The 22,351-nt window shown below is 35.7% G+C and overlaps 3 protein-coding genes across 3 annotated transcripts; all 3 read left to right on the top strand.

Annotated features, from left to right (window-relative positions):
• Positions 1 to 1,264: 1,264 nt before the first annotated feature.
• LOC121941087 (granzyme B-like) lies at positions 1,265 to 4,013 on the top strand. Its single transcript, XM_042483806.2, has 5 exons — positions 1,265 to 1,376; positions 1,459 to 1,609; positions 2,843 to 2,978; positions 3,223 to 3,489; positions 3,575 to 4,013. The coding sequence occupies exons 1-5, from the start codon at positions 1,316 to 1,318 to the stop codon at positions 3,734 to 3,736; spliced, it is 777 nt and encodes a 258-aa protein (XP_042339740.2). The 5' UTR covers positions 1,265 to 1,315; the 3' UTR covers positions 3,737 to 4,013.
• A 6,432-nt stretch (positions 4,014 to 10,445) lies between these two features.
• Positions 10,446 to 12,130, top strand: LOC148189590 (granzyme-like protein 1). Its single transcript, XM_088077883.1, has 5 exons — positions 10,446 to 10,601; positions 10,681 to 10,837; positions 11,004 to 11,145; positions 11,487 to 11,732; positions 11,846 to 12,130. The coding sequence occupies exons 1-5, from the start codon at positions 10,547 to 10,549 to the stop codon at positions 12,005 to 12,007; spliced, it is 762 nt and encodes a 253-aa protein (XP_087934009.1). The 5' UTR covers positions 10,446 to 10,546; the 3' UTR covers positions 12,008 to 12,130.
• A 2,881-nt stretch (positions 12,131 to 15,011) lies between these two features.
• LOC121938360 (transmembrane protease serine 9-like) lies at positions 15,012 to 21,490 on the top strand. Its single transcript, XM_088077331.1, has 9 exons — positions 15,012 to 15,081; positions 15,173 to 15,317; positions 15,484 to 15,625; positions 15,963 to 16,208; positions 16,322 to 16,505; positions 20,045 to 20,201; positions 20,368 to 20,509; positions 20,847 to 21,092; positions 21,206 to 21,490. Exons 1-9 carry the CDS (start codon positions 15,027 to 15,029, stop codon positions 21,362 to 21,364), a joined length of 1,476 nt encoding a protein of 491 aa, XP_087933457.1. The 5' UTR covers positions 15,012 to 15,026; the 3' UTR covers positions 21,365 to 21,490.
• The last annotated feature ends 861 nt before the right edge of the window (positions 21,491 to 22,351 follow it).

Raw genomic sequence — 22,351 nt, 5'->3', positions numbered from 1 at the left:
ACTAATTATGTTTAGTCAACTAAGATTCATATGACGTGGCACTAAAATGCGAAAAAGAGATAATTCACACACGCTGTCCGACTTCTTGTAAAAACGACCCGACTGACTACTGAAACGTTCTTCAATGAACAAAGTAAAAAAGTAAAGAAGTTTTCCTACTAAACACCGGTCCACAAGTTCTCAAGGTGTGTATGAGCCTCCGCACTCAATTTAATGTGGCCAAAAATGCGAGAGGATATTCAAAATTGTCCAACAATAAATAAAAAAAATAATAAAATAGAGAGAATTTAAGTGTCATGGATGCAAATTGAACATGTGCGGTATGGAAAATTGAGTGATGTAAATAAGTCATTGTTTATGCCCATGGCACCAAATTATTTAAACTACTGATTTTGGATTGAGTTGCAGAAAAAGCTATTGTTGATCTATTTGCTCTTCTCTGCTTTCTCCACACTTTGAAACCTTTCTCATGTGTTCTCATTACATGGGAGATATTACATACAATGTCTGATTAATATATTTTCGAGATGCCTCTTTTTTTTTTTAATTTCCTATTTTACCTCACACTTTATAACACACGTTGTCATTTACACACATTTTCCACTGTGGTCGAGTGAAGCCCCGACTGATGAGTCACTATGTTCTTTTACACCTCTAGCTGTCATTAAATGATCACAACACTTATAACACTAATAACATCAAAACTCAAACCCAAAGCTGGAAACTGCGGTTTACTTTTAACCATTTAGTTTCCAGTGCAATATCGTAGTGACCAAAGCTAACAGCAGCCCACAGCTAATACGTATATCCATATAACTGCTAATATGACAATTTTTTTTTTTTACTTCAGTTTATCTAACAAAAGTGTTATCCAAACTGTGAGAGAAAAAGGTCCAAAAATTCCCAGAATGAATAAAATAAAGCAAAATTCAGAAGGTGAAGGAGACTTGCATCACAGATACAAAAAGAAAACTGAAAAGATTGAATGACATCAAATGTAGAGGAAAAAAATGGGTTAAAGTTATAGACTGTGTGAAACTTATCTTATGCCGATCACACGATGTGTGCGTGCTTTATGCTGCTGTGGCAGATGAACCACAGGCTTTATATTTACTGTAACAATGACTAAACACCATGATGCTTCATGTCTTTACTGACCACATGCACTTATTACTATGAGACAATTTAAGGTTGTATAGACATACAGAGGATGTGGCTAAAGATATCTTCGTGAAGGTGATGGAAACCACTGGGTTTGCTCACAGAGCAAACTGCCATATAAAAGGGTTAATAACAGGTTCAGTTTGCTCCCGACATGATGCACTCTTTGTACAAGCTCCTGCTTTTTCATTTTCTATCATGTTTTGGACTTCACAGTAAGATTTCTACATATAGTAATTAGTCTCTAAAATTTAAATACTACATTAACTCATCCCCTTTTTCCTTTAATCTTGTCAGCACTTGGGAGTCAAATCATAAATGGTACGACGGTCCCAGAGAACTTAATGGTGTACATGGCCTCGGTGCAGAACATCGAAGAAAAACATGTATGTGGAGGATTCCTCATCAGTGAAGACTTTGTGGTCACTGCTGCGCACTGTATTAATGCGTGAGTTACATTTCCTCTTTCAGCAATCTTTGATTCATGTGAACAGAAATAATAACAAATATCCTATCCTATATCCATTTCTTTTTTGAATGTATATTTTGTCGCCACAACTTAAAGGGCAACTTCAGTATTTTTCAACTTGGACCCTGTTTTCAAATGTTTTGAAAGTGACTAAGGGGAACAACTTTTTTATTTCACAGCTTATTTCTAAATTGGCACCATTTGTCCTCTACAGCCAGCATTAATGAAACAGGCTGCAACGTGACCACTCAGAGGACTTGTGCACTGCTAATTTATATCCACTAAAAGTGTTTGTTTTGCCACTGACAACTGCTTTAGTGTGACAGTCCTCATAACATGACAGCCTGTCAAAATACATGCAGGGGTGTGTGTGTGCAGCAAGAAGAGTAAAGGAGAAATAGCAGCACATACAGGTCCAGGTGGAGAAAACTATTTGGATATGTGATTTATAATCGACTATACTATTTTATAGCTAAAATTGATATTTTATACAAAATCCAAATCTCTGACATCTCTGAACATCGTTCTTTACAAATTGAAGAAATGAGGGATTTTTATTCAGTTTTTACTGAATATTTTAGAGCAAGTTACATGTGTGTTTACACAGACAATTGTAACACTTATTTTTTTGCAACTGTATGTTTTTGAAATTAATCAAAATTTTTTTGTCATATTGTCAAGAATATCGTATCACAAAAATACATTCAAATATCGTGATATTATTTTCCAGCCACATTGCCCACCCCTGAAGCTGGATATTGAAATTATTTTGGTGAATTTACTATGAATACCAGCTGTCTAACGTTCATGTAATTCTGTGTATTTCATTTCATCACCAGCTAACAGAGATGAAACTGTAATAAGTACCTCACTATCACGATTCTCACTGGTATTTAAAGAAGCTACAAATTATATACAGCTACAAAATAAGAATTAAAAGCTGGAAATTAGAAACTGAAGCATAAAGAGTTGTTGATTTAGAGATGATACACCATCTCCTCCAGTTGCATTGGTGTGAACTGGCAGGTTTTTAGAACATTGCTGACGGTTGCATTAAAGGTAGTTTCATGTTTCAACTCATCTCGTCGCAAATCTTTGGTCTGAAATGGGCTTTAGACACAAACACATGCTAAATAGGCATCCGAGTTGAAAAATACCAAAGTTAACCCTAAAGAAATCATACTGACAACATCTCTATGATCATTAACTCAGGAAACCTACAAGTGTTGTTGTTGGCACCCACAATCTCAAGAAGATGGGTAATTACGCAATGAGATACAGCGTTAAGACATGCAAGCATCCATCTTACATAGATGTCCGAACAGGGGATGACATCATGCTCCTTAAAGTAAGTCAGTATTTACTCAGCCGATCAATCTCAGTTGAAGCATTTCTACAGTAAAATCTATTTTATGTTTTGTTTAATGCAGTTTAAGTTCTCCAAAACATTCAGAAACAACACATCATTGTCAATATTCAGGGAAGCTCAACTTTCTGGCAATTCCTTCTTATCTTGAGGTCTGAAGGAGAATATAAAGTATGCTACAAATCTGTCTTTGCTAGTTTTAAAATGTTATGTTTTGGGTCTCCAGCTGTCTAAGAAAGCTCGACTGAACAAAAGAGTACAACCGATTCAACTTCCAAAAAATGAGATCAAGCTACAAGATAACAAAAAGTGCAGCGTGGCTGGATGGGGTTTCACAAAAACTGGAGGTGAAGCTGTTGATGTGCTGAAAAGGGCAGATGTGCCTATTGTTAACCTGGACGTCTGTAAGAAGGAATGGTGCAGTATTTGCTTCAATCTTCCTGCCAATATTATCTGTGCAGGTGGATATGGAACAAAAAAAGGATTCTGTCGGGTATGTTTTCTGTTCTCTTTTTTAAGTCACTTGGTTTCTAGTCTTAGAAGTGAAATAAATAAATGTTGTTTCTTTAATTTCACAGGGTGATTCTGGTGGTCCTCTGGTGTGTGACAAGAAGGCAGTTGGTGTTGTGTCTTTCAACATGAAGGAAAACTGTGACTACCCAAATGCACCCAATGTCTATACAAATATATCAAAATACCTTCCCTGGATCAGAAAGACTCTCAAGCAAGGGCATTGTTAAATGTGACAGCATACTCGTATTGTATCTAACTAGCTCCTGGGCTCTGAAGCAGCTTTACAGAATAGCCGCTCTTAATAACTGAGCCAGCAGTCTTTTATTATTTTTTATACATTTAATTCTTTTTAATATGTAATGGTTTTATACCTCTTGAAATTGTTCTGTTTAGACCTTGTAAATTCCTAAACTTTGAAAAACTGTGACTTTTGTTTAAAGCGTGCTTTATAAATAAAACTATTACTACTGCAAAGTATTAACATCATTACTATCATAAAGGTTTAAGTCAGTCTGTCAGTTTAGATCTTTAGCTAAGAGAAAACTTAATTGCAATATAGATATGCATACACATATGTTTTTGTATGTGGTCAATGTGTAGATATTTTATTGCACCATTTATATTTTATACAGAATCTGAATAATCTAATTCTGAGTAACTTTTATTGATTACAAACTAATGTAACTTATGTGGACACATAAAATTATTATTTATTTTTTTAGGGATGCAAAATATTTTATATAATTTTTTTATATAATATATTATATATATTATATAATAAGATATTTTTTGTCGATATCTGACATGCCGACATGAAAACACCTAATTTGGCCAATAACCGATACCCAATACAGATATATCGGTTTTCCTCCCCACATCATTTAAGTCATCATGAAGTCCCTTCTGTAGTGGAATTAACATCATATTATTTATACTCTTACCATGATCGCCCACCAGCAATGAAATACAATACTTTTCAGTGTATTTAATATTCATTCATTGTGCAAAAAAAAAAAACAAAAAAAAAAACTTTAACTTAGGATTGATGTACATTGTCACTCTGTCAATAAAAAAAACAAAATAAGTTTGGGATATCAGCGGAAATCTTCGTGTTGGTTGATTCCAATATTTAATTTTAAAGCCAATATCTGCGAACACCTACAGCATGCCGATATTATCATGCATACCTTCTTATTTTGTTGCAATTGCAGTCTATGTCTATGTCTATGTTCCGAAAATTTACATTAAAAATATTTTTTAATATTATGTCATATCATCAAGAATATCTTGTGCATAAATAATATCATGATATTATGTTAGGGCCATATCGCCGACCGTAAATTACTCTTTTTCTACTGACTAAAATATATCACAGTATATATCACAGTATGTACGATAACGATTTAATTAAGAAACGATATATTGTGCAGCCCTTTATACATGCACAGAAAAAGTGCTGTGTCAGTACTCACTGGTCACTGGGAGCTCAGAAGGCTGTTTGGCGTTTCCTCTTTTCAGCGATGTCCAATAAGCGCTGTGGAGAAACACTTTTTGGGCGGCAGGCTCTTTTCCTGAGCGTCTCTACTGCAGAAGGTTGTGCAGCAGCATTATCCAGAAATCCTCAGACACCACAGTCATTCATAAACTCGGTGCAAAATACGTTTTCCACGCACCTACACACATCCCAGTTAGCGAGTGAGGGCGGCAGCTAACGATAGCTAGCATCAGTCCACGGCGTACTTATCACATGAGAGAAATGACAGAAAACAGCTCCACACGAGGCTGACTAAACTGGTTTTACCGGGCTGTATAACAATATGAAGCGTTAGGCTTTTAACCGATTAAATAAACATTAACTTTACTAAAGCAGTGTTTTGACTAGCAGCTGTCATTCGTTTTCTTCACGCGTTCTTTTAAGTCCCACCCACTAACAGGGTTGAATTACACTGCTCATCAATGATTGGCTGATACAGAAGACTGACACCTCGGCAACCAATAGGCAGAAGAGAAATAGATCATGAGAAGTTCAAAGACTGCTCTAAACGTAGAATATTTCATGAGTTGCAAAAACATAGCCTAGTTGGGGCAGTCTTTTTTCAATAGTATATTTGCACACAAATCCAGACGAACAAAAGTGAGAAATGTGTCAGGAGCGGTCAAGAAACCACAGGCTTATACAATCAGATCCCCCCTCAACTTGAACACAACAAATGATAACTACAAAAACATAACTGTGGTTAAAAAAAATACAGTATCAAAAAAATAAAGCAAAAGTTAAATGACAATGAGCACACTGAAAAGAAAAAGTAACCAGTCAATGAACATTATTTCAATAAAAAAAACAAGAAACACAATGAAGACAAAGAGAAAAAGAAAAAAAAAGATTTATATACACATCATGAAATAGTACCATAGACACCATAAATGAAATTTAATTATAATTTACTTGATTATAATAGGACAACAAGCACTTGATAACATGTAATTTATCATTCCTTATCTGTACAGCATGATATCTAAGGGAATATTGGCCATCTTTTGTTTTGTAAAATGTAACATGTAGCTAGCCGACCTGTCTAGTTTATATGAATGGATTTGGAAATAAAATTAAAAGAAATTGCTCAAAGATGATGGTATAGAAGAAGGTAAGAGATGTAAATGTATGTTTGTTACTGAAGTGCATGCAGATGAAACCATGAGGCAATCAATTTCAGAGCAACACAGGAACAGCAACACAGCAACACAGGCATTTTTAAGGCATTTTTTTTTTTATTTTTGGACTCATCATCTTTGAACAATACCTTTGGTGAATTTTTGGTACTTCACCGATGGCTCTGAGACACTTTCAACTTATTAGCAATTTACTTTCAATGTGGCAACAATTCAAATGATAAGAAAGTAATTGTATTTTTTTTTTCTTTTATGACAAATTCTAACAGACACACAGCAAAAAGATGGATTTGCACTTGCTAAAATATAAATAATAGGTTAGAATTACCCATAGCACAACTCAACAGACTCACTCTGAAGGGTGACAAACTCTTTGATTGTTTGATTAGTGGAGGATAGTGATGCACTGCAGGGATCAGACATAACCTAAACTGATGGAGTGACATTGACCAATGGTCAAAATTGAGAGTTGCAACTCTGCTCAGAGTGGCCTCTCTGCAGGGTATGATGATGTTATATTACCAGACAGCAACAGCTTGCATTTACATCTGTGAAATATAATTTGTATTCAGTTCAGGTTTGAGCAAAACTCAAACCTGAACCACATGGAAACTGTGGTTATGTGTTTCATGTAGTTGCAGATTTCGAAGAAATGTTTCAATGGGCTGTGCCATGTATTTCCACACTAAAGAGGTGTTGCATTCATGTTCCTCACTTGTGAGATTATGCAACAAAAGCTCACATGATGTGATCAAGATGTATCCACAAATAGGGACACAAGGAATATATTTGTATTTTTTTCATGTTTTTCCAAAACATGTTCTTGCACAATGTCAGGACTGTATTAACCCACCAGCGGGACTCAGGGCAAAAGTGAGCTATAGGCCCCTTTAAAGGCAAACTCCGTCAGTTTGTTTCACTTATAGACAGCATTTTTAAAAAATATAATTATTTAATATACTGATTTCAATTTATTGCAGTTTAATTTAAACTTTTTACATTTTTGAAACTTGTGATGATGCTTTTTTTAACTCTTGCTGAGAAATCATGATCAAAGTGATTAAACTAGCGCAGGAAACTGGTTTCTGTGGTTCATCTGGTTTGTTGCAGAATTCAGAAGAAATGCTTGGGTGTGCCGTTTCATTGAAACCCGAAACAGCCAAGTGGTGACAGCTGAAAATCATTAGATAAAGACAAAGTTTTAGTGACTCACCAAACTGACTCAATTTAAGTTTGGTCCACAATTGAAAAAAACCATTTATAGATGCAGAAAATAAATCATGAATGTGGCAAAAAGAACTAGATCAATAAGGGACTAATGGGGTAATCTAAAAGAGCCAAATGGCCACAATGACATTTTTCACCTCCAATACTCAAAAACTTTTCAATGCATCTGTGTTTTTTACTTCTTAAACTGATCTAACAAAAGTCACTCAATGTAGCCAAGCAAGATTCATTAGCAGTGAGGTAAACTAAACTTAACTAAATCAAGAGGCTGAACGTGTCATAAATACAGAATTGAATGAATAAGGTAAAAAGTGAGAAAAGAATACAGTATAGGCTACCTTATAGTCCACGGCGGTGCTTGTTGTTTCCAGACAGTGAGTTGCCCCTCTCTAAGCCAGTGGTTGAAAGATTTAAAAACATGTTTGGTTCTCGATAGCTTCCCTATATTGTGAGAAAGAAAGCTTCTGAGTGTATTGATAGATACAGATTTTATTTTGGAATTTGTTGAAAGTGGTGACATTGAAGATGCTCTTTGTAAGGCTAAGATAAAGAACATATTTCATTGTGAGGAAATTTTGCTGTATTCAATCCTATATGTGTGCTTGTAATTTTATACTGTATTTATTTATGCATTTATTTATTTTCAGTGTTGAAATATTTACTCTATGGCTTTTAGATGTTTTATGTTGATTTTTTTCTTAGGCTTGCAGATTGTTTTCTTTTTTTTTTAAATAAAAAAATGTATATAATGTCATATTTTCTAACGCGAGTGGGGTTCATGTATAACTTGTTAAATATTTAAAATAAACATTTGTATTTATTTATTTTTTATTTGTTACACATTTATTTGTGTAAAACCCATCACATACTGATCACATAATGTATCTGCTTAAACTGGCTAATGCATTAGATCAGAAACTAACAAGACGATGCAAAGATAAACACTGCAACCTTGTAAAAATACATCTCACCATGGTTGTGGTTAGAAGTCAAAGTAAAAGACATTACAATCACAAAAGGACAAGTCAGTTGTCCTGCTGGCCATCATGCATGCAAAGCACAAAGTTCAGATTTTTCGTGATTATTGTTCTCCATGCATTTAATGGAATATTAAGCTAATTTTGATTTTGCCCTTTTTTGCAACACACAGGAGTGAAATCTCTCCCTGCAGAGCAACACAAAACATGTATGTGGAGGATTCCTCATCAGTGAAGACCTCGTGGTCACTGCTGCTCACTGACTACTTGTGAGTTACATTTCCACTTTCAGCAATCTTTGATTTATGTAATTAAACATCAATTTAAGAATACTTCAAGATATATTAAACAACCTTTTTAAAAAGCAAAAATATATTATTATTGTTCTTTTCACTCGTTTACTCGAGTCACATGATTTGAACTTGAGTGGACAAAGCAGCAGACAAGGTCAGCAAGGACACTCATGTTACAACACACACAAAGGCAGAACAATACAAAAGCAGCGTGTTTATACAGGAAACAAGAAAAGAAACAAAAATATTTCAACCCCTTTAAATTCGTAATCATTATTTAATCTATTACATAGCTCAATGTCTCTTTAACCTCAGCTGATAGGTAATGATTAATAATTGATTAAGAATGAAACAGCCCTACTGTTCAGTGAATCACCCACATTATGAAGAAGAACAATTTGCATTGCATTCATTGCTTTTGACAAGAAGAAAAACTGTAGATGCACAAAACATCTTAATTAATCAATGTGTCTTCCCTGGATCGACAACATCCTCAGACATTTTTGGCAAAATCTTGCACTTTTGAAGTGGCGCTTCAGCTTACTTTCATTGTAGTATGGAGGTTAGGAATTATTTCAAGATTCTGAAGTGTGTAATTTTGAGTCTGTTATTATATAAATGTGATAGCAACTAATGTCTGGTCCATCACAGTTGTTTCAATCTGGAGTCTTAATTCTAAGAGTGATTAAATTGATTTATTGACACGGTGCACAAAAAATTAGGAATATGAAGAGTCTTGGTTAGACCCCTTTGTGTCATTTTAGGACAGTACTGGTGCCATGAGTAGTACAAGGATATTTAACCTGGTCTCACTTCCAACTCATCAAATACCTGGCGCTTGGTCAGTGGCCCTTGACATCAGATACCTACACACAAAGCCAAAGGCACCCATTAGACATGAGCTGCACTAGGTGATGGCATCTTTTTGACACTTTGGAAAATAAAAGATCATGAATAATTGTAACCTCTGTGAACAAATACTCATCACACATATGCTTTTGAAAAATTTTGCAGCAATACGATGTTGCTGCAAGTCAATAGATCAATATCATATCAGAGATCAAACTCTGCTGCTGTGAACACGTTTCTCCAAACATAACTGCCTGCAAATAGAATTTTAACTAATATAAACTCCTTTTCATCTTCTTGTCATGTCTTCAGTATCTGGAAGTCATATGTGTGAAAAAGAGCCCTGCAGAACTGCGTGATGTATATGGCCCATATCCCTTAAGGGGCTCCGTATTAAATCACTTTTAAAATGCATCAGAATATTTTTTTGTCAAGGAAGTGTGTTAGGTGTTAATGAATGTAAGCTTCATCTGGAGAATCCAAAGATTGCTCTTATTAATGTATTATAAAGAAATAATAAAAAGGTGTCTTAGAAGAGAGTACACATGCCAAAGTACACAGACATAATATAAGGAACAGATTTGTAGAAGGCACTGGTGATGATGATGGGGACCCCACACTATCCAAAGACTCAAACTCACCACAGGTCACCCTTAATTATAAAAACAAAAAACAAAAAAACCCATTTTGTTCCCTCTATTTCTTCTGGTTGAAGCTAAATGCCACATCTTGCCCACCCAGAGAAGACAAAACAGAAAGGACTGCTCAGTAAGCAGCAGCCTCACTTTTTTTAATGCAGTAAATACAAATTAGAAAATAGAAACCAGGATGTATAAATGTAGCCTGTGTCAATATATCTGCAACATACGGTATATGTGCACTGCAAACGTTATGCAGCCCAAGGGTGTGGCTGCAAGTCAAGATAAGACAGATCAATATCAAATTATACAGATCAAACTCTGCTGTATAAAAGGGTTGACTTGGAGCCGAAACATAACGGATTAAACATCCTACCGCCACGATGCACCATCTGCACAAGTTTCTGCTCTTCACTGCTCTGGCTTGTCTTGGAAACTGTAAGTTGCACAATCTGACTACTTTTCTTCTGCCTGCAAATAGAATTTTAACTAATTTGAACTCTTTTTCATTTTACAGTCATGTCTCCAGCATTTGGCAGCACAATCTTAAATGGCACAGAAGCACCGAAGGACTCCATGATGTATATGGCCTCAATACGTAGTGACGGCCAACATATATGTGGAGGATTCCGCATCAATGACGACGTTGTGGTCACTGCTGCACGCTGTATGAAGTGAGTCACATTTCTTCTTCTAGTATTCATTATTTCATCTGATCTTATTAGAATTCAAACAAAATCAATGAAAGTTATACAAACCTACTGTTTTAAAGAAAATGTATAATTTGTTGCTGTGGGGGTTTTGTTTGTTTGATTGTTTGTTTTTTTTTGTTTTTGGCAGGGATATGAAGGGAAGAGTAGAGGTGGTTCTTGGCACCCATGACCTCAAAAGCGCTATAAGCACATCGAAATACATCGTTAAAAAGTGCAAACACCCATCATATGAGAGCTCTGACAAAGGCTATGACATCATGCTCCTCAAAGTTAGTATATACTCTTTCAACCCAGTTGTTCCAGATGACATGTTGTATTTTTACAGTCAAATTATTTGCTATTGGTGGTTTGGTTATTTTGATACATTTAAATCTATTGAGTGTTGTTTCCCAGGCAGGATTTTAAAAAAAACAGCACTGAAAAAGAATCACAAGAACAAGAATCACAGAAATGCAATCATTTAAAGCCACCACTGTCAGAGCCAGTGATTTTACTGTACCACTGTTAACAATAGCCTACATTTAAATGATTTATCAGCTTTCAATTTTGGTTATTGTTTAGGCTGACTGCTGGTTATTATTTCTTCCCCTCTGATTTTGTGTGTTTCCAGGTTGGTGGGGAAGAGGACACAAGAATCTCTAAAGAAACTATTAATCTGAGTGAGAATAAGATAGCAGAAAACAAAATCTGCCATGTTGCTGGATGGGGTTGCACTAAAGATGGTGGTATTCTCAGTCAGAAACTAAAAGTGACGGATGTGTCCATCAATAACCTGAAAATCTGCAAGACGAAGAAATGGCCTGGTCTTCATGCCAGCTGTGCAAGTGGATATACTACAAAAAAAGCACTTTGTGAGGTATTCCTTTAGAAAATGTGGTTTATACTCCAAAAAATATAACATAAAATAACATATAACATAACATATTTCATTATCTTGAATGAAAAAATAAAAATATCTCCTCCACGCAGGGTGATTTTGGCGGTCCTCTAGTGTGTGACGGGAAGGCTGCTGGTGTTGCATCTTATAACAAAAATGGCAACTCAGGACACACCAGTGTCTACACGGATATCTCAGAGTTCACTAACTGGATCAAGGAAGTCCAGAATTGTGGTTGGAAAGATTGTAAATAAGAGCCAACTAACAAAAAGCTGTGATTCAGCATTTGTAATTGTATTTGGGAGGGGCAACTGTGTCTGAGTTGCTCTTTCAGTGTGTGTTCTTTACTGAAATGGCAAAATAAATGTTTCAAAAAATGTTTTCTCTTTTCTTTGTCAGAAGATGCAAATGGGGTTTAAATAACTGAATAACTGCATTAGAATATATCTTCAATCAACATCAAGAAATGTGTTAGAAGTTTGATGTAGAGCCACTGTAAATGGCTTATGTTGGAGGCAAGGCAGTTGTTGAAATATATATTGTGGGACACACATACCCCCAGATATTCAAATATACTAAAAATGCAATCCCCAGTATGTTGATTAACATTATGAATTTAAAAAAAAAGAAAGAAGCTATTTTTATGACAAGCAACCATGTCCTTTGTTTGAAATAATCAATAACGAATGTAATCATTGTCACAAAGAGCTATACTAAACAATTTGCCATTATTATTACCACTGGTTTTAGCATCACAATGTAAGTTCCTTCTGTGATTTGTCCAAGTGGTGTTGCTGCACTTCAGCAGAACACGCCCTATTCAACTGCAGTTTATGTCTTAATTATGTTTATTTGTCAGACAGTCCACGTGAAGACTGAGTAAAGTGTCAGTCATGTACGTGCATGCGCAATACATGCGGACAGTAGCATTTTTTATTGCATATAGAATACTTCATAGTGGTATTGTGATGGATAATACAATATAGTTGGAAATGAGTTTTAAAATTTTGAGTTATCCATGGCTATGGCCTTGGTTGGCACATGTTCATCAATATGAGTTTGGTCAGAGAAGCAGGTGAGCAAAGACACTCATGTTAAGAGACTTTCATACAGAGAGACAGATTATTACAGAGGTAGTGTGTGGAAAACAGGAAAGACACAAAGCTATTTTAACCCCTCTACATGTTATGATCATAACCTCATCATTAATTATATAGCTCAATGCCTCTGTAGCAATATAACCTCAGCTGAAGGGTAATAACAATTAGTTAGGAAAGAAACAGGTCGACACTGTTCAGTAACATTATGACAGAGAGGACCTTGTTGTGAGTTGTAAATGGTGGTAGCCTTTAGTAATACTATAAAAGTGAACTTTTTTTTTTTTTTTTTCAATCCACTGGGGGTTTTTGATGAAAAGAAGGGCAAAGGTCAGCCACTTTAGCATAACTTTGCACATCTCTTAGCTACAGTCCATAAGATCAGCTTTCATGACACTTCACTGAAAGATACGTTGGAATCTGGTGTCTGAACATCGACACTCAGATCTGAGGTTGTGAACTGTGGTTACACGTGATTCAGCTAGTTTGTTACACAATTCAAAGAAATATTTGTTTGGGCTGTCAAGGAGATCCACACAGAAGAGTCGCTGTGTTGCATCTGTGCTTTTCTTATTAAATTCATAGAAATACAATCAAACAAACTTCATTTATATAGCACTTTCATACAAAAAACATTGTAGCACAAAATGCTTTACAAATAGACACAGTAACGTCAGATAAAAAGAAAAAATCCTGCCACCCCATCATCCACTCCCCACCCTGCATAAGGTTAAACATTGATCTACAACTACTTTAATAAAACAACATGCATTATCAGTTACGCTGCTTATATGCGGCAATTGTGTGTACAAACAAAACCTCATCTAAAATGGTGTATTATTGTGTGACATTCTTCATCAGGACATATAAAATGATATTTAAGGCAATAAACAAATGCAAAGGTTATTTTTCTAGTGTGCAGTTGATCTCAGTGTTGCTAAAATTTGAAATGGCAACAGTTTACCAACACTTAATATTGTTTTTAAATGATGCTTTCAAACCCACATGGCTGAGAGATTCAGTTGCATGTAAGAGCAGAATTATTGTGTCTGCAGCACATTGCAGAACAAAAACCACATTCTTTTTTAAGCACACTTTTGACAGAAATGTGATGTAGTGATAAGATAGGAAAGTGTAACAAGTCCACAAACACAAGATTTAAATCTAAGCACAAACACGAAAGAATGAACCAACTTTCTCAGAAGCACACACCCACAAACATATTGCACTTTATTTTCTTTTTGCCTTTGATAATGTATTTTTTAGACAATAACTACAATAACTAATTTCAGTGTTGAAATATTTACTTGTCGATTATTTTCTTTTTTTTTTAAATTAAAAAATGTATATAATGTCATATTTTCTACCGCAAGTGGGATTCTAGTGGGGTTTTAGATCCGATTCACTGACACTGCTTTAAAAGGAAAAAAACATAAACAAAATTTTGCGAGATCTCGCAATAATTTTGCGAGATCTTGCAAAAGTTCGTCCTTATTTTTTTTTTCACACATCAATTTTTTTTCTCCCCCATGTCCCTTAAGGGGCTCCGTATTAAATCGCTTTTAAAATGCATCAGAATATTTTTTTGTCAAGGAAGTGTGTTAGGTGTTAATAAATGTAAGCTTCATCTGGAGAACCCAAAGATTGCTCTTATTAATGTATTATAAAGCATTAATAAAAAGGTGTCTTAGAAGCGAGTACACATGCCAAAGTACACAGACATAATATAAGGAACAGATTTGTAGAAGGCACTGGTGATGATGATGGGGACCCCACACTATCCAAAGACTCAAACTCGCCACAGGTCACCCTTAATTAAAAAAAAACAAAAACAAAAACATTTTGTTCCCTCTATTTCTTCTGGTTGAAGCTAAATGCCACATCTTGCCCACCCAGAGAAGACAAAACAGAAAGGACTGCTCAGTAAGCAGCAGCCTCACTTTTTTTAATGCAGTAAATACAAATTAGAAAATAGAAACCAGGATGTATAAATGTAGCCTGTGTCAACATATCTGCAACATACGGTATACATGCATTGCAAACGTTATGCTGCCCAAGGGTGTGGCTGCAAGTCAAGATAAGACAGATCAATATCAAATTATACAGATCAAACTCTGCTGTATAAAAGGGTTGACTTGGAGCCGAAACATAACGGATTAAACATCCTGCCGCCACGATGCACCATCTGCACAAGTTTCTGCTCTTCACTGCTCTGGCTTGTCTTGGAAACTGTAAGTTGCACAATCTGACTACTTTTCTTCTGCCTGCAAATAGAATTTTAACTAATTTGAACTCTTTTTCATTTTACAGTCAAGTCTCCAGCATTTGGCAGCACAATCTTAAATGGCACAGAAGCACCGAAGGACTCCATGATGTATATGGCCTCAATACGTAGTGACGGCCAACATATATGTGGAGGATTCCGCATCAATGACGACGTTGTGGTCACTGCTGCACGCTGTATGAAGTGAGTCACATTTCTTCTTCTAGTATTCATTATTTCATCTGATCTTATTAGAATTCAAACAAAATCAATGAAAGTTATACAAACCTACTGTTTTAAAGAAAATGTATAATTTGTTGCTGTGGGGGTTTTGTTTGTTTGATTGTTTGTGTTTTGTTGATTTTGGCAGGGATATGAAGGGAAGAGTAGAGGTGGTTCTTGGCACCCATGACCGCAAAAGCACTATGAGCACATCGAAATACATCCTTGAAAAGTGCAAACACCCATCATATGAGAGCTCTGAAAACGGCTATGACATCATGCTCCTCAAAGTTAGTATATACTCTTTCAACCCAGTTGTTCCAGATGACATGTTGTATTTTTACAGTCAAATTATTTGCTATTGGTGGTTTGGTTGTTTTGATACATTTAAATCTATTGAGTGTTTCCCAGGCAGGATTTTAAAAAAACAGCACTGAAAAAGAATCACAAGAACAAGAATCACAGAAATGCAATAATTTAAAGCCACCACTGTCAGAGCCAGTGATTTTACTGTACCACTGTTAACAATAGCCTACATTTAAATGATTTATCAGCTTTCACTTTTGGTTATTGTTTAGGCTGACTGCTGGTTATTATTTCTTCCCCTCTGATTTTGTGTGTTTCCAGGTTGGTGGGGAAGAGGGAATGAACGTCCCTAAAAAAACGATTAATCTGAGTGAGAATAAGATACCAGAAAACAAAAACTGCTGTGTTGCTGGATGGGGTTGCACTAAAGATGGTGGTATTCTCAGTCAGAAACTAAAAGTGACGGATGTGTCCATCAATAACCTGAAAATCTGCAAGACGAAGAAATGGCCTGGTCTTCATGCCAGCTGTGCAAGTGGATATACTACAAAAAAAGCACTTTGTGAGGTATTCCTTTAGAAAATGTGGTTTATACTCCAAAAAATATAACATAAAATAACATATAACATAACATATTTCATTATCTTGAATGAAAAAATAAAAATATCTCCTCCACGCAGGGTGATTTTGGCGGTCCTCTAGTGTGTGACGGGAAGGCTGCTGGTGTTGCATCTTATAACAAAAATGGCAACTCAGGACACACCAGTGTCTACACGGATATCTCAGAGTTCACTGAATGGATCGAGAAAGTCCAGACAGGTGGTTGGAAAGATTGTAAAAAAAAGCCAATGAACAAAAAGCTGTGATTCAGCATTTGTAATTGTATTTGGGAGGGGCAATTGTGTCTGAGTTGCTCTTTCAGTGTGTGTTCTTTACTGGAATGGCAAAATAAATGTGAAAAAAATGTTTCAAAAAATGTTTTCTCTTTTCTTTGTCAGAAGATGCAAATTTGAAAATGGCAACAGTTTACCAACACTTAATATTTTTTTTAAATGATGCTTTCAAACCCACATGGCTGAGAGATTCAGTTGCATGTAAGAGCAGAATTATTGTGTCTGCAGCACATTGCATAACAAAAACCATATTCTTTCTTAAGCACACTTTTGACAGAAATGTGATGTAGTGATAAGATACGAAAGTGTAACAAGTCCACAAACACAAGATTTAAATCTAAGCACAAACACGAAAGAATGAACCAACTTTCTCAGAAGCACACACCCACAAACATATCGCACTTTATTTTCTTTTTGCCTTTGATAATGTATTTTTTAGACAATAACTACAATAACTAATTTCAGTGTTGAAATATTTACTTGCAGATTGTTTTCTTTTTTTTTTTTTAAATAAAAAAATGTACATAATGCCATATTTTCTAATCCGAGTGGGGTTCCTGTATAACTTGTTAAATATTTAAAATAAACATTTGTATTATAAAGAAGAGTAAGAATGGTTTAATGTGACAGACCGTCTAAAACCCATCACATACTGATCACATAATGTATCTGCTTACACTGGCTAATGCATTAGATCAGAAACTAACAAGATGATGCAAAGATAATAAACACTGCAACCTTGTAAAAATACATCTCACCATGGTTGTGGTTAGAAGTCAAAGTAAAAGACATTACAATCACAAAAGGACAAGTCAGTTGTCCTGCTGGCCATCATGCATGCAAAGCACAAAGTTGAGATTTTTCGTGATTATTGTTCTCCATCCATTAAATGGGATATTAAGCTAATTTTGATTTTGCCCTTTTTTGCAACACACAGGAGTGAAATCTCTCCCTGCAGAGCAACACAAAACATGTATGTGGAGGATTCCTCATCAGTGAAGACCTCGTGGTCACTGCTGCTCACTGACTACTTGTGAGTTACATTTCCACTTTCAGCAATCCTTGATTTATGTTATTAAACATCAATTTAAGAATACTTCAAGATATATTAAACAACCTTTTTAAAAAGCAAAAATATATTATTATTGTTCTTTTCACTCGTTTACTCGAGTCACATGATTTGAACTTGAGTGGACAAAGCAGCAGACAAGGTCAGCAAGGACACTCATGTTACAACACACACAAAGGCAGAACAATACAAAAGCAGCGTGTTTATACAGGAAACAAGAAAAGAAACAAAAATATTTTAACCCCTTTAAATTCGTAATCATTATTTAATCTATTACATAGCTCAATGTCTCTTTAACCTCAGCCGATAGGTAATGATTAATAATTGATTAAGAATGAAACAGCCCTACTGTTGAGTGAATCACCCACATTATGAAGAAGAACAATTTGCATTGCATTCATTCCTTTTGACAAGAAGAAAAACTGTAGATGCACAAAACATCTTAATTAATCAATGTATCTTTCCTGGATCGACAACATCCTCAGACATTTCTGGTAAAATCTTGCACTTTTGAAGTGGTGCTTCAGCTTACTTTCATTGTAGTATGGAGGTTATGAATTATTTTAAGATTCTGAAGTGTGTAATTTTGAGTGTTATTATATAAATGTGATAGCAACTAATGTCTGGTCCATCACAGTTGTTTCAATCTGTCATTTTAGGGCAGTACTGGTGCCATGAGTAGTACAGGGATATTTAACCTGGTCTCACTTCCAACTCATCAAATACCTGGCGCTTGGTCAGTGGCCCTTGACATCAGATACCTACACACAAAGCCAAAGGCACCCATTAGACATGAGATGCACTAGGTGATGGCATCTTTTTGACAATTTGGAAAATAAAAGATCATTAATAATTGTAACCTCTGTGAACAAATACTCATCACATGTATGCTTTGAAAAAATTTTGCAGCAATACGATGTTGCTGCAAGTCAATAGATCAATATCATATCAGAGATCAAACTCTGCTGCTGTGAACACGTTTCTCCAAACATAACTGACTACTTTTCTTCAGCCTGCAAATAGAATTTGAACTAATATGAACTCCTTTTCATCTTCTTGTCATGTCTTCAGTATCTGGAAGTGATATGTGTGAAAGAGCCCTGCAGAACTGCGTGATGTATATGGCCTCGATATGTAACAACGACCAGCAACATGCATGTGAAGGATTCTGCATCAGTAAAGACTTTGTGGTCACTGCTGCACGCTTTGATGAGTGAGTCACATTTTTTCTTCAAGCCATCAATGCTTCATTTGATATTACTTGAAATATAGTAAGAAACTGATTAAAGTTATACAGACACACTGCTTTAAAAAGAAATGTATTATGTGCTTTATTTTGTTATGTTTTTTTTTTCTATGAAAATAGTGAGAGTCATCACAAACAAGTGCAAACACCCATCTTATGTGCATTTTACTAAAGGATGTGACATCGTGCTCTAGCGTCAACACAGCGTCAACACAGATATCTCAGTGTTCCTTTCTTGGTTCAAGAAAGTTGTCTTGGTAAATGATTGGATGAATTGTTAAGTAGAACAGACTTACGCAAAGCTGTGTTTCAGCATTTGCAGTTGTATTTGAGAGGGGCAGTTGTGTCTGAGTTGCTCTGTCAGTGTTTGCTCCTCAGTTGAAAGGCAAACTAAATAAATGTCTCAAATATTGTTCTCTCTTTTTTCATCAGAAGATGCAAATGGTATTTAAATCGCTTTTAAAATGCATCAGAATATTTTTTGTCAAGGAAGGTGTTAATGAATGATAGCTTCATCTGGAGAACCCAAAGATTGCTCTTATTAATGTATTATAAAGCATTAATAAAAAGGTGTCTTAGAAGAGAGTACTCATGCCAAAGTACACAGACATAATATAAGGAACAGATTTGTAGAAGGCACTGGTGATGATGATGGGGACCCCACACTATCCAAAGACTCAAACTCGCCACAGGTCACCCTTAATTTAAAAAAAAAAAAAGAATCATTTTGTTCCCTCTGTTTCTTCTGGTTGAAGCTAAATGCCACATCTTGCCCACCCAGAGAAGACAAAACAGAAAGGACTGCTCAGTAAGCAGCAGCCTCACTTTTTTTAATGCAGTAAATACAAATTAGAAAATAGAAACCAGGATGTATAAATGTAGCCTGTGTCAATATATCTGCAACATACGGTATATGTGCATTGCAAACGTTATGCAGCCCAAGGATGTGGCTGCAAGTCAAGATAAGACAGATCAGTATCAAATTATACAGATCAAACTCTGCTGTATAAAAGGGTTGACTTGGAGCCGAAACATAACGGATTAAACATCCTGCCGCCACGATGCACCATCTAAACAAGTTTCTGCTCTTCACTGCTCTGGCTTGTCTTGGAAACTGTAAGTTGCACAATCTGACTACTTTTCTTCTGCCTGCAAATAGAATTTTAACTAATTTGAACTCTTTTTCATTTTACAGTCATGTCTCCAGCATTTGGCAGCACAATCTTAAATGGCACAGAAGTACAGAAGGACTCCATGATGTATATGGCCTCAATAAGTAGTGACGGCCAACATATATGTGGAGGATTCCGCATCAATGACGACGTTGTGGTCACTGCTGCACGCTGTATGAAGTGAGTCACATTTCTTCTTCTAGTATTCATTATTTCATCTGATCTTATTAGAATTCAAACAAAATCAATGAAAGTTATACAAACCTACTGTTTTAAAGAAAATGTATAATTTGTTGCTGTGGGGGTTTTGTTTGTTTGATTGTTTGTTTTTTGTTGTTTTTGGCAGGGATATGAAGGGAAGAGTAAAGGTGGTTCTTGGCACCCATGACCTCAAAAGCGCTATGCGCACATCAAAATACATCGATAAAAAGTGCAAACACCCATCATATGAGAGCTCTGACAAAGGCTATGACATCATGCTCCTCAAAGTTAGTATATACTCTTTCAACCCAGTTGTTCCAGATGACATGTTGTATTTTTACAGTCAAATTATTTGCTATTGGTTCTTTGGTTGTTTTGATACATTTAAATCAATTGAGTGTTTTCCAAGCAGGATTTAAAAAAAACAGCACTGAAAAAGAATCACAAGAACAAGAATCACAGAAATGCAATAATTTAAAGCCACCACTGTCAGAGCCAGTGATTTTACTGTACCACTGTTAACAATAGCCTACATTTAAATGATTTATCAGTTTTCACTTTTGGTTATTGTTTAGGCTGACTGCTGGTTATTATTTCTTCCCCTCTGATTTTGTGTGTTTCCAGGTTGGTGGGGAAGAGGGAATGAACGTCCCTAAAAAAACGATTAATCTGAGTGAGAATAAGATACCAGAAAACAAAAACTGCTGTGTTGCTGGATGGGGTTGCACTAAAGATGGTGGTAACCACAGTGATGAACTAAAAGTGATAAATGTGTCCATCAATAACCTGAAAATCTGCAAGACGAAGAAATGGCCTGGTCTTCATGCCAGCTGTGCAAGTGGATATACTACAGAAAAAGCACTTTGTGAGGTATTCCTTTAGAAAATGTGCTTTATACTCCAAAACATATAACATAAAAAAACACATAACATAACATATTTCATTATCTTGAATGAAAAAATAAAAATATCTCCTCCACGCAGGGTGATTTTGGCGGTCCTCTAGTGTGTGACGGGAAGGCTGCTGGTGTTGCATCTTATAACAAAAATGGCAACTCAGGACACACCAGTGTCTACACGGATATCTCAGAGTTCACTGAATGGATCAAGGCAGTCCAGACAGGTGGTTGGGAGAAGTGTTAAAAAAAGCCAACAAACAAAAAGCTGTGATTCAGCATTTGTAATTGTATTTGGGAGGGGCAACTGTGTCTGAGTTGCTCTTTCAGTGTGTGTTCTTTACTGGAATGGCAAAATAAATGTTTCAAAAAATGTTTTCTCTTTTCTTTGTCAGAAGATGCAAATGGGGTTTAAATAACTGAATAACTGCATTAGAATATATCTAATATGCTGCACTTCAGCAGAACACGCCCTATTCAACTGCAGTTTATGTCTTAATTATGTTTATTTGTCAGACAGTCCACGTGAAGACTGAGTAAAGTGTCAGTCATGTACGTGCATGCGCAATACATGCGGACAGTAGCATTTTTTATTGCATATAGAATACTTCATAGTGGTATTGTGATGGATAATACAATATAGTTGGAAATGAGTTTTAAAATTTTGAGTTATCCATGGCTATGGCCTTGGTTGGCACATGTTCATCAATATGAGTTTGGTCAGAGAAGCAGGTGAGCAAAGACACTCATGTTAAGAGACTTTCATACAGAGAGACAGATTATTACAGAGGTAGTGTGTGGAAAACAGGAAAGACACAAAGCTATTTTAACCCCTCTACATGTTATGATCATAACCTCATCATTAATTATATAGCTCAATGCCTCTGTAGCAATATAACCTCAGCTGAAGGGTAATAACAATTAGTTAGGAAAGAAACAGGTCGACACTGTTCAGTAACATTATGACAGAGAGGACCTTGTTGTGAGTTGTAAATGGTGGCAGCCTTTAGTAATACTATAAAAGTGAACTTTTTTTTCTTTTTTTTTTTTCAATCCATGGGGGGTTTTTGATGAAAAGAAGGGCAAAGGTCAGCCACTTTAGCATAACTTTGCACATCTCTTTGCTACAGTCCATAAGATCAGCTTTCATGACACTTCACTGAAAGATACGTTGGAGTCTGGTGTCTGAACATCGACACTCAGATCTGAGGTTGTAAACTGTGGTTACACGTGA

The sequence above is a fragment of the Plectropomus leopardus genome, chromosome 5, assembly GCF_026936395.1.
Source record: "Plectropomus leopardus strain MGB_pleo_1.0 chromosome 5, ASM2693639v1, whole genome shotgun sequence".
NCBI classification, from domain to species: Eukaryota; Metazoa; Chordata; class Actinopteri; order Perciformes; family Serranidae; genus Plectropomus; species Plectropomus leopardus.
This window is presented reverse-complemented; position numbering and strand designations above follow the sequence as displayed.